We start from the raw sequence: 12,851 nt of genomic DNA, 5'->3' as shown, positions 1-12,851 counted from the left end.
TCGACCCTTATAGATGATGGAGGTGTCATCTGCGAACATTGACAGGATACCACCACCCGGCAGGGGAGGAACGTCTGACGTGAAAATGTTGAATAGGATAGGTCCATGCAGGCTACCCTAAGGGACCCCTGCATCAACGTTGAACGTTTCAGAGGGGACATTGTCCAAGTAGACCTGGAACGATCTGCCCGACATGTAGTTTTTGATGATCTTCACGAGGTAGATCGGAAAGTTGTATCAATGCAGCTTGTACACTAGGTCATCATGCCAGATATTGTCAAACGCCTTCTCGACGTCCAACAATGCCATGGCGGATGTATTGGAAACGGGCTTATTCCGCTTGATGATGTTAGTAACCCGTGCGAGTTGGTGAAAGGTAGAGTGGCCTTTCCTAAGCCCAAATTACTCTTTGAGAAACATTTTATTATTATTTGAAAACACCAGCAGACGGCTGAGTCTCAACTTTTCGAATAGCTTCGAGATGGGGCGATAGTTTTTGGCACTGGTAGGATCTTTGCCAGGTTTATGTATTGGAATCACTTTGGCTAACTTCCAGCATACAGGGAAGTAGCCAAGCTCCAAACATTTGTTGAAGATAAGGGTAAGATGGTTGAAGAAGTCAATACTCAAGTTTTTCAACTCGAGGTTGACTACACCATCCATACCCGCAGCCTTCATATTTTAGTGCTTCTAATAGCTGCTATCACCTCATCAGCCGATGTTTTACTTTCATCATGCACTACTACGGGGGTGTCAGCGACTCTAGACATTGCCTCCAGTACGGCAGGGCCATGGGGGCTCACCATGGTTTGGCCAAGATTATTTGAAATCAAAAAAAGGTTGGCCAAGAGCATTGGCCTTTTCAACTGGGGTTATTAGTAGGGATGGGTCCAAGTTCTGGTCAACAGAGTAAAGCGGAGGGATCGGTCTTGACTTATTTTTCAAAATTTTGGTCATCTTCCAAAATGGTTTTGTACAATCAGGAAGAGAGCGAATCTTGTTGGCAAAATCGTTATTTCTGAGTTCCACCATCCTGGCCTGGATAATTTTGGTTAGCCTATTGATATTGAACGCTGGAACTGCCTACGAATGATGTTACGGAGCCTGATAAGATCTTTGGTTGGGCTGTCACCTGTCTGGATGCTGGGACGTGTTGCACCCTGGCACGGGATATCGCCTCATCGATGATTTGCAGACACTGATCGACTTCTTCGAACGACTCCGGTAGGACGTCGTAACCGATTGCCGTGTCCACACAGCGCTGATACTGCTGCCAGTTGACACGATGGTAATTTCGCCGGGAAAGTTGAAACCTATTGGCCGAGGAACCTACTTCAGCCACCACCGGATAGAGGACCGAGCTCAGTTCCTGATAGGCGATAGGTTGAGAGATGTTATCGCCAATGTTGCTGATGAAGATGTCGATGGTGGCATGAGCTCCGGATCGACTCAACCGGGTGAGAGTGTCCGGACACAGGATGTTGTAGTGGGCTTTCTGCAGATCGTTGTATAAGATTGTGCCGTTCTGTTGATGCTTGGTGTTCAGGTTGCCAGCGATGACGAAATTTTGCCACCGTCGTGTTAGCTTGATGATGTCTCTTTGGAGGTCTGTGGCCGAGCCGTCCCTAATGTTGGTTTGCTTGGGGAAGTAGACCGCGATGATGGATAATTTTCAGCTGGAAGCTTGGAAGTAGCCGGCAGCTGATGTTCCGTCTCGCAGCGATGGACACACCCCCTCCCCCGGAGCTGGTACTGCCAAGTCTTACGAGTCGAAAGTTGGGAAGGAAGACGTTCAGCTCGAACTTGAAGTCTTGGTTATGTCGATGTGCCGTTCGTTGAGAAAGTCAACAATTGTATTACCCTGTATACCCTAAAAATGGGTAAAATTGAGAAAAAACAATGAATATATTTTTGACCGCCTGCATGTATAGAAATCCCCCATAGTGCACACGGGTGGTCGTGTATTTCTACATTACAAGCAAACGGCGGATAAAGAGGATAGGAAATATGTCGTAGCCCATTATTTTTCACACAGTTTATTGAAATTGCATTTTAGCTGCAAGCTTTCGTGTGACAGTAAATTATCAATTACCTTATTTACGCATAATTTTAATATCTATGCTTATGAGTTGTTAGTATTCATTCTTATCTTTTAATTACATGAATTAACATGAAATAAATGCTATAATTAGCGGAGGCGAACCAGCCCAAGGCTGAAAGTCTCCCTAATAAAGATAAATTAATTAATTAATTGCTATAATTAGCCATAAATCAGCAAAATTCTACATGGTCTTACAATGTCATGACATTTTTTTTTCCGCTTGCCAGTTTGTGTTCGTGTGTCTTCCCTATAGGCATTGCATACATTGCATACAAATGTTAAGGAAAAAACGTTAAACTCCAGTACTCGTGCCACCACTGGTCCGAACATTTCTACTCGGGTATCGCAATCGTCGCACCGTCAACCATCGGCCACCCTTGAGCGTATCCGTAGCAACGAAATAAATATCGAATTAACCGGGTGCAAAAACAAAAGAGAGTGAAAATTTGTTCAGAAGTGATAAGAAGTTTAGAAATGTCTGCGTTACGAGTAATAACGTTACGAGTGAAATACATATTAGTACTGTAGAAGAGAAGTGGAAAGGTAGATCTGCTTGTCAAAAGTATTCTAGTATGTGTTCGTATCACTGCACTGCCGCACTGTGGGAAAACCTGATTGGAGCTAAACTGACGCGCTATCTCCAACAAATGAACATTCTGGACAGGACTTCTCTCTACAGGTAAGCAAACATCCGACCGTCAACGACCTGGACGATTGCTACAACGAATCACCTAAGAAGTATGGTCAAATGGGAGCAGCTTATAATAGGATACTACGTACTAAAGCTGTGCTACAAAATGGTGAGTTGACAACCTGGAAGGAGCGGAATACCTAGCCCTGGTCCTCACAAGTTCCTATTTCACGCCTCCTCAAGTCATATGATAACAAAAGACTACCAGCTGAAACATGGACACAGCTGGGTGGCGTAGCCTGGGCAATATTGCCTGTCCGGCAATAGCAAACTGCAGAGGTGCGACGCGAACACTGGCGCGGTAACCATAGTACGGTGATAGAGGAAATGCTTCACCAAACCTGAGCGTCTGTTCACCATGGAGGTGCGGCTTAAAACGGCGTCTGTTCTCCATGTTAGGAGCGGCTGATCACCGTCCTAGTGCCAGCGTGGGACTCTAAACAGAGCTGTGCACGATGGTCCCCCAGCGAGACACGGGGTTGGGGCAGGCCCAACAAGCCGCCCTGAAAAAAAAACAAATTTGCAAATACTGAAGAAAGAAATACGGATCGGAACAATCGGCACAGACCTACGCGACGAAATAAGGACTACGATTGGAAACTCGGAACATGCAACAACTTCGAAGTCGTAGCACTGCAGGAACTTTGCTGGACGGTATGGAAAAGCGGGCATCGAGCGGCTACTTTCTACCAGAGCTGTGGCACCACCAACGAGCTGGGAATCGGCTTTGTAGTGCTGGGTAAGATGCGGAAACGCGTGATTGGTTGGCAGCCGATCAACGCAAGGATGTGCAAGTTGAGGATTAAGGGCCGTTTCTTCAACTACAGTATCATCAACGTGCACTGCCCACACGAAGGGAGACCCGACGACGAGAAAGAAGTGTTCTACACAGCAAAAAATTAATATTGATATCACATCAAAGTGGATGCACTTCAATCGTGTCAAAAATATGGTGTAATATTACTTGCCAAAAAGGACACAATTATCATTAATACAGTGCATGAACTGAAATTACGCTGCTTTTACTGCATTTGTTTCTTTTTGTGGCCATAAAAATTACATGAGATTTTTAACTTGATTGAAGTGCATCCTCTTGGATGTAATATTAAAATTTATTTTTTGCTGTGTATGCGCAGCTAGAGCAGATGTACGACGGCTGTTCGCAATGGGACGTCAAAATCGTCATCTGCGGCATGAACGCTCAGGTAGGACGGGAGGCAATGTATAGACCGGCAATCGGGTCAAACAGCCTGCATGCCATATCGAACGACAACGGCCAACGATGCGTGAACTTTGCAGCCTCTCGGGGTATGGTAGTTCAAAGTACCTTTTTCTCCCGGAAGGATATCCACAAAGCCACCTGGAGATCACCTGACTAACACACAGAAAACCAAATCGATCACGTTCTAATCGACGGGAAATTCTTCTCCGACATTATCAACGTCCGCACGTACCGCAGTGCGAACATAGATTCCGACCACTACCTAGTTGCAGTATGCTTGCGCTCAAAACTCTCGACGGTGCATAACACCCATCGAAGTCAGACACCGCGACCCAACATTGAGCAAATACGGGACGCCGGAGTTGCCCAGGACTACGCATAGCAGATGTTGCACTACCCACGGAAGAGCAGCTTGGCGCAGCTTCTCTTGAAGATGGCTGGAGGGACATCCGTTCCGCCATAGCTAGTACTGCTGCAGCGGCACTAGGTACTGCAATCCCGGACCGAAGAAATGACTGGTTTGACGGCGAATGCAATCTGTTAGTAGAGGAGAAGAATGTAGCACGGGCGAGAATGCTGCAACACCGCACGAGATTGAATGTGGAGCGATACAGGTATTCCGAAAGAATAAGCGTCAGCAGGAAGACAGAGATCGCGAGGCGATGGAACATCTGTACCGCGTAAACGACACACGGAAGTTCTACGAGAAGCTAAATAGTTCGCGCAAAGGCTACGTGCCACAAGCCGATATGTGCAAGGACTTGGACGGTAACCTTCTCACGAACGAGTGTGAGGTGATTGAGAGGTGGAAACAGTACTATGACGAGCACCTCAACGGTGAAGCAGCAGAAAACGAAGGTGGCACGGCAACAGACCTTGGAGCACGCGCAGAAGACGACACGCTACCGGCCCCTGATCTTCAAGAAATTGAGGAGGAGATCGGTCGGCTGAAGAACAACAAAGCAACTGGTGTAGATCAACTACCAAGTGAGCTATTAAAATACGGTGGTGAAGCACTGGCTAGAGCACTGCACTGGGTAATTGCCAAGATTTGGGAGGTGGAGATATTACCGGAGGAGTGGATGAAAGGTGTCGTATGCCCAATCTACAAAAAGGGCGACAAGTTGGATTGCTGCAACTACCGCGCGATCACACTGCTGAACGCCGCCTACAAGGTACTCTCCCAAATTCTATGCCGCTGTCAGTCACCATTTGCAAGAGAGTTCGTGGGGCAATACCAGGCGGGGTTCATGGGTGCCCGCGCTACCACGGACCAAATTTTCGCGATTCGGCAGGTACTGCAGAAATGCCGCGAATACAACGTGCCCACACATGATTTGTTCATCGATTTCAAATCCGCATACGACACAATCGATCGAGATCAGCTATGGCAGATTATGCATGAGTGCGGACTTCCGGATAAACTGACGCAATTGGTCAAGGCGACGATGGATCGAGTGATGTGCGTTGTTCGAATATCGGGGACACTCTCGAGTCCCTTTGAATCTCGAAGGGGGTTACGGCAGGGTGATGGACTTTCGTGTCTGCTGTTCAACATCGCGTTAGAAGGTGTGATAAGAAGAGCTGGGATAGACACGAGTGGCACGATATTCAGGAAGTCCATCCAGCTCCTTGGCTTCGCCGATGACAGTGACATTATGGCACGGAACTTTGAGATGATGGCGGAAACGTACATCAGACTAAAGGCTGAAGCTAGGCGGATTGGACTTGGCCATCAACGCATCAAAGACAAAATACATTAAAGGAAGAGGTTCTAGGGAAGACAATGTTAGCCTCCCACCCCGAGTTCAGATTGACGGTGACGAAATCGAGGTGTCAGGGGCGACCCCGGCGTAGTGGTTAACATCCTTACCTCTCACGCCAAAGTCACGAGTTCAAATCTCACCCCCTGACAAGTCACAAATGACCCAAGAGTGTTAAAGTGACTATAATAAAAAAAAAGATATCGAGGTGATCGATGAGTTTGTGCATTTGGGCTCACTGGTGACCGCCGAAAATGATACCAGCATAGAAATTCAAAGACGCATTATGGCAGGGAATCGTGCCTACTTTGGACTCCGAAGGACGCTCCGGTCGAATAAAATTCGCCGCCGCACGAAGTTGACTGTCTACAAGACGCTGATTAGACCGGTGGTCCTCTATGGCCACGAGACCTGGACTATGCTCGTGGAGGACCAACGCGCCCTTGGTGTTTTCGAACGGAAGGTGTTGCGTACCATCTACGGTGGAGTGCAGATGGATGACGGAACGTGGAACGAGTTGCACCAGCTGCTGGGAGAACCTTCCATCGTCCACATTGCAAAAATTGGGCGACTACGGTGGGCTGGGCACGTCGTAAGAATGCCGCACGACGACCCAGTGAAAATGGTTCTAGAAAGCGACCCAACAGGAACAAGAAGAAGAGGCGCGCAGCGGGAAAGGTGGATTGACCAAGTAGAAGGTGACCTGCGGACCCTTCGTAGACTACAAGGTTGGCGAACTGTGGCCATGGATAGAGTAGAGTGGAAACGACTTCTTCGGACACAGAGGACAACAAGGCCTTAGCCTGATTGGTAAGGTAACGTACTAAAGCACGTAGAACAGTGCATGTGATGCATTGCGACGGATGGACTGTACACGATCCAACATAATAGCGTCGATATTGCAGCGATGATTGATCGGTGCATAACAGCGGCTAAAAGATATTACTTTGCATTTATTAATGTTCACATATTCCGTTTTCTTTGCACTATCGCGAAAGGACATCGATGTCTACCCGCAAATTATTACAGTCCAATATAGATTTTGTTGTCGACGACAAACAGCAGTTTCTCAGATGGTATGTGTCAGCACAAGCCATTAACGAAAAGGACAATGGGCGTAACACACTCCCCTGAGGAACTTCAAAATGTGGAATGTCCTGGAATCACCAGGACAATTATTATAGTCACTTTAACGCTCTTGGGTCATTCGTAACTTGACCGGGGGTGAGAGATGAACTCGTGAATTTAGCGTGAGAGGTATGGATCTTAATCACTACACCGGGGTCACCACCAGAGTTTGCCTGAATGAATACTTTCCTATCGGTCAAGTATGACATTAGCCAGTTGGCTATCCAATCAGAAAAACCCACATGTCTCAGCTTCACCACCGCAAAGATGTGCGGAACAATATCGAGTCCACCTGAATTGAATTGTACACGTATGAATCATTAATATTATTGATGTTTTCAACTCGACAAAAAACAAATTCGATATTTAAAATTTTAAATTTTTTTGAAAGGATTTGACAAACAAAAATTGGAAATGAAATTTAATATGAATGCTACTATTTCTTTAGAAATAATCTTTAGAGAGTTGTGCAGATAAATTCTAGAATGTTGTGGAGAAAATTTCAGAGGAATTCCTGAAAGAATCCCAAAATTTATAATTGAAGTGTTCTTCTCAAAGAATAAAGAAAGTTTGAGTGCTTCTAACTATACGTTTATTCAGGTTGACATCTACACTTCGAATGACTAATTTTTTCCATCTCGGTCGCAGCTGTAGGTTGCTGCGATTACTTGAATGGAACATCGTGATTACCCCCCTCTTAATTAATCCAGTACTCCTCGAATCTAGCTGGTAAACGAGTCTGCCGGCGTTCCCTTGTTGCTGGCGGAACTGGTACTGGATCTTGCTGTGGTGGATTGTCTGCCTCACTATCATCCGAAAAATACTCCGCCTCATCACTTCCAAGCTCTTCATCAACTGGACCAAGTTCGTCGGGCACTGCAGCCGGTATCGTTGCAGGAACGGATGGTACGTCTAGGCCAAAACCGTCGAAGATGGGCCACGATTCAAGCGTTGTTTTGACTGGTGCTTTTCCAGCAGTGCAGCAGGGAGTGCATTGCCGGACGAAATTCTCGATGTCGTTGTCGATTCCGGGCCAGTAAACGAAACTGCGGGCAATAGACTTCATTCGTACCATGCCGGGATGTCCGCGATGAAACTGCTTCAGGATTTGCCTTCTGAACTTGCTCGGAACGACTACCCTGGCGTGGAACAATACAGCCAATGACGTTGGTGAGAGACTCCCACCTGTTGAAGTAGACTCGAATCTCTGGATCTTCGACTGATTGTGCATCGTTTGGCCAATCCTCACGAATGAACTGCAGCACCGCTTGTAGTGGTTCATCTGCCTGTGTTGCACTTTTGATGTCTGCGAACGAAACTGGTACCTGCTCGATAGTGTTTTGAATAATGCTCACCATGTCTTTTTCTAGGGATATCGCTGCCACAATGTACTCCTCTTCTTGCTGCTTAGAACGGCCGATGAGTCTTGACAGCATATCGGCGCATCCGAAGTCGTTGGTAGACACGTGCCGAATGTCGAAGTCGTAGTTGAGAAGCATCAATGCCCATCGTTGAAGTCGATTTGCGGTGTGCAAAGGTATGCCCTTCTTCGATCCAAAGATTGATAACAGCGGGTTGTGATCCGTGAGCAGAGTGAATCTGCGCCCAACGAGGTACTTGTGAAACTTCGTTACCGCATATATTAGTGCTTCTTTTTCCGGCTGCCCGTAACCTTTCTCCGCTGGGGTGAGGGATCTTGATGCGTGCTGGATTGCCTTCAGATATCCATTCGAAAATTCATGGAAGATGACTGCACCGATGCCCGTGCTGGAGGCGTCCGCTGCTACGATGATTGGTAACTTCGGGTCGTAATGCGTCAGCAACATATCAGACTGCAGGACTTGCTTGAATTGCTCAAAAGACCGTTGGCAATCGGAATTCCACTGCCACTTCGAATCCTTCTTGAGTAATTGGTCGAGAGGATGACGAAGTTCATGGATGTTGCGCACGAATCTGCCGTAGAAATTAACGGCTCCCAGGAACGATCGCACTTCGGAAACATTGGTGGGTGCCGGAATAGAGGCGATGGCTTGAAGCTTCTCTGGATCCGGACAGATACCGTTTCGATCGATGATATGCCCCAAATATCTGATTTCGGTTTGGAAGAAATGGCACTTTTCCAGCTTGTCATGGAACCCATTTTCCTCTAGACGTTGTAGTAGCTTGTCTAGTGACGCCTTGTGTTCCTCCCAGGTTCTTCCGAAGATGATAGCGTCGTCGAGAAACGACCGAACACCAGGAATGTCGGCTATCATGCTGTCAACCAGTCTTTGGAATGTTCCAGGCGCTGACTTCACCCCTGGAGCGAGCCGGTTGAATTGGAAGAGGCCTCGATGCGTGTTTATGGTGAGGAGCTTCTTCGATTCTTCATCTACTTCCACTTGCAGGCATGCATCGGAAAGGTCGATGATGCTGAATATGGTGCTTTCGTTGAGCTGTGCGAAGATCTCCTCCGGGGTAGGTAGAGGATAGTGGTTTGCTTCAAGCGCTTCATTGAGTCCCGTAGAGTAGTCCGCACAGATGCGAACTTTACCATTCGGTTTGCGTACTGCTACAATCGGAGTGGCCCACTCTGAGAAATCGATCGGCGTGATGATTCCCAGAGACTGAAGACGTGTTAATTCTGCATCGACCAGCGGAATCGTGTTGAACGGAACTGGTCGCTTCGAACAGAAAACTGGTTTGGCGTGAGGTTTGAGGAATAAGTTTACCTTGGTTTTCTTGCAGTGTCCCAGCGAGTCGTCGAAAACCGCCGGATGCTCGGCTTGCAGCTGTGCTCTAGCTTCGGCGAAACATGGTCTGGATACAGCAGAAACATGATTGCAGAGAGTATCGAACGGAACCGACCACAGGTTGAACATGTCGATCCAATCAATACCCATTACGTTGAGATCTGGTGATGACGTTACGAAACACTGACGACGTTTGACCATGTCATTGAGGACTGCTTCACAATGGAATTCTCCGATGAGAGCGAGTGGTCCACCAGATGCGTTGGAGGCTTCGATCGATGATGGAGTTAGCTTTGGTTGTCTCAGTTGCTGCCAAGTTTTCTTGGAAATCACCGTGATATCACTTGCAGAATCCAGTTGTAGCGAAGTCATGACACCGTTGATGTTGATGGTCACATACTTGCGTTTCCGGTTGCTGTTTGCGATGTGCTTCACGAAAATTCCCTTGGCTTGAGATCTGGAACCGGCCTTCTTCTGGAACTGCTTCTTCTCTCGAGGTTGAGTTGAAGAGTCGCTTGAAGACTTCTTGATGCAGCTACAGTAGCCTTCTTTATGACCGATGCGGTTACATACCTTGCAGAGATTATCAGAAAATGAACAGTCACGGACGTAGTGCATCTGACCACACTGGAGTACGAGGAGTGGACTTGCTTTCCGTTTTCAGTGGACGATGCTGGTTTCCGGGTTTCTTCTCCGAAATGCTATGGACCGAATTCTTCGTACTTGATGGATGTTCGATCATCGTAGTGTCCGACTTGATGTTGACGAGCCGCTGGAACTCATCGATCAGAGTTTGAATTGTCACCGGAGCATCAGCCGTTTCACCTTCAATCCGGGATAGAAGCCTTGCTCGAATGTCCGCGTACCGTGGTGCTTTTAGACCACAGACGAAAATCAAGCACTTGAAGTGATCAATCTTCAAATTCTGGAGCTCGAACTCTTCACATGCCCTGTTGACTTTTCCGCCATAGGTGATTATGTCGTCAGCCTCGGACTTGAGTAGCTGCATGCACTGGTAGCGTTTGTGGAATACGGAGGTCTGTCTGCCAAAGATCTTTGTGAGTGTCTTGACGGTATCGGCACACGTTACGTCCTTTGGTAGTTTCGGAAGGATGTAGTTGACGTAGCGACTGTTAGAGGGCGTGTCCAACTTCCGGAGCAGAAGCCTAACTTTTGCTGCGTCGTCCAGACTTCGTGCGTCGCTTTCAAACAAATCCGAGTAATGAGCAAACAAATTTTCGAATGTGGTACCGTTCTCCGGATCGAAGCAGAACTCGCTGATGTTCGTCGACAGGGATTCCAAAACTTGCTCTGGGTTCGTTGCTTGTGGAACGGCCAACCGCTGGAGAAGCTGCAAAATCGCTGCTTGGAGTTCTTCGTTTGTCGCCGCCATCCTTCCTCGGTTCGATTCTGGAATTTCTTAAACTTGTGAGCTTCCAGAAAAATCCTCGTCGCCAACTGAAGTGTTCTTCTCAAAGAATAAAGAAAGTTTGAGTGCTTCTAACTATACGTTTATTCAGGTTGACATCTACACTTCGAATGACTAATTTTTTCCATCTCGGTCGCAGCTGTAGGTTGCTGCGATTACTTGAATGGAACATCGTGATTACTTGGATGGAACAATAATTAAAAAAAAAACCCTGTATAATTTTTAGGGAAATTCTCAAAATAAAACAGATTGTAGACATCGGCTTGTAGCTCAATGTTAAACGAAATTTCTCAAAATTTCTTATTAAAACACGTTCAGGTATACAGTTAAATGGAAAATATAGCCAACGGAAAGGTTTGAAACAGTTAAAATTAGAAAATACATGTTTGAAAAATATGAACGGCAATCACATCCCAATGATCGCAAGAGTAATAAGAGTAATTGCTTCATGTAGCATAAATTAAATACAAATAACACACATTTATTTAGTTCTCCTTTATGATTATCAGAAATGGAGTGGCGGTGGAAAAATGTAAAAATTATAATTTGTAAACAAATGTTTAAGGGCTTTGAAAAAAAGCAAAAAAAAAACAATCTTTCAAAAACATTAACACGTCTATTCCAACTCTGAAATCGAAACCTTTCCAGCAAAGGGTATGAGCCAACAAAAATAATTCGAGGAATGGCCACCACGTTAAAACTCCCGTGAAAAAGATGATCAATCTTTTTTATTACTCTATTTCAGGTGGCACCAAGCTCTTAAAAAATAGGCAAAAAACGGCTTCCGCAATCTTCTAATGACGGTGGTACCATAAACAGCAACTTTCTGTGACTCCCTGCCGTGAATAGATCTCATAAAAGAAGCCATCATTTTTCTACTGCTGTAGGTAAACCATAGGCTAATCAAATATTAGATTTTTTTTACCACACAACTCGCCTTAGTCACCGGGGTCGGTTGGCGTTTGCCAAATATCCATCAGCTAATTACACACCCAACTGCTTCTTTGGATACTTTTATTACAAATCTCCCCCTCACTGCCAGTGCTTTGGGCCTGTTCTACTAAGAGGACGACGTGACCAATCAACCGTTCATTACGAAAATGATACATTTATGCAAATTTCGACGCGTCCGGGGATTGGCTCGACCCCCTTTTCTCGTCTACCAAAAGCTGCGCCAGTCAGTCAGTGGTGGAGGAGCAGCATGATATTCAAATTATTATGGCTCTATTTCGTTGCTGGTTGAGAGTTCAAAGAGGCGAAATGGCGCGTGTGTCTCGTGGGAAATCTTCCACATTGCCGTCGGTGAACAAGGGGAGGTTCATCTTTCTCCAAATTAAGGCTCCCCTTGCGAGCCTGCCGGATTGGATTCGATGTCGATCAGCGCAGGAAATTGGTAAAAGGCTAATGAAACAGTTGATTTTTTCCACTTCTTGAAGCTCATCGTCGCTCGGGTCTCTCCTCCTCTTTTGTTCGGGTGTCTCGTTCTGGCTTCGAAACGTCGAATGAAGCTAATCGAAAACGCTTCGAAGACGTTTCATTACGCTAATTGATTTAATTCGTAAGGAGGTGATGTTTGACTTTTAACAGTAACGGTGTCACTTCCGTTCCGAGTAGGTTGGCATGGGCTGATTTTTGTTGTTAAACTATTTTTCAGTATTTTATTTGTATTGAGCTAGGAGTGAGATTTTCCCACGCTTTACAACATTATATTGCAATGAACTTGTGCTTAGAACTGGTTATTATGTCGATACAAAATTAATCTCCGGTTCGGATATTTTGAATCAC

At 46.1% G+C, this 12,851-nt stretch overlaps 1 protein-coding gene across 1 annotated transcript; it reads right to left on the bottom strand.

Annotated features, from left to right (window-relative positions):
* Window positions 1-7,602: 7,602 nt before the first annotated feature.
* Window positions 7,603-11,030, bottom strand: LOC135698502 (uncharacterized protein K02A2.6-like). The gene is made up of 3 exons (XM_065218506.1): window positions 10,266-11,030; window positions 8,091-10,210; window positions 7,603-8,044 (listed from the first exon to the last, which is right to left on the bottom strand). Exons 1-3 carry the CDS (start codon window positions 11,028-11,030, stop codon window positions 7,603-7,605), a joined length of 3,327 nt encoding a protein of 1,108 aa, XP_065074578.1.
* Between the last annotated feature and the right edge of the window lie 1,821 nt (window positions 11,031-12,851).

The sequence above is a fragment of the Ochlerotatus camptorhynchus genome, unplaced genomic scaffold (assembly GCF_037179485.1).
Source record: "Ochlerotatus camptorhynchus isolate MF236.1 unplaced genomic scaffold, CSIRO-AGI_Acam_v1.1 ptg000087l, whole genome shotgun sequence".
Lineage (NCBI taxonomy): Eukaryota > Metazoa > Arthropoda > Insecta > Diptera > Culicidae > Ochlerotatus > Ochlerotatus camptorhynchus.
This window is presented reverse-complemented; position numbering and strand designations above follow the sequence as displayed.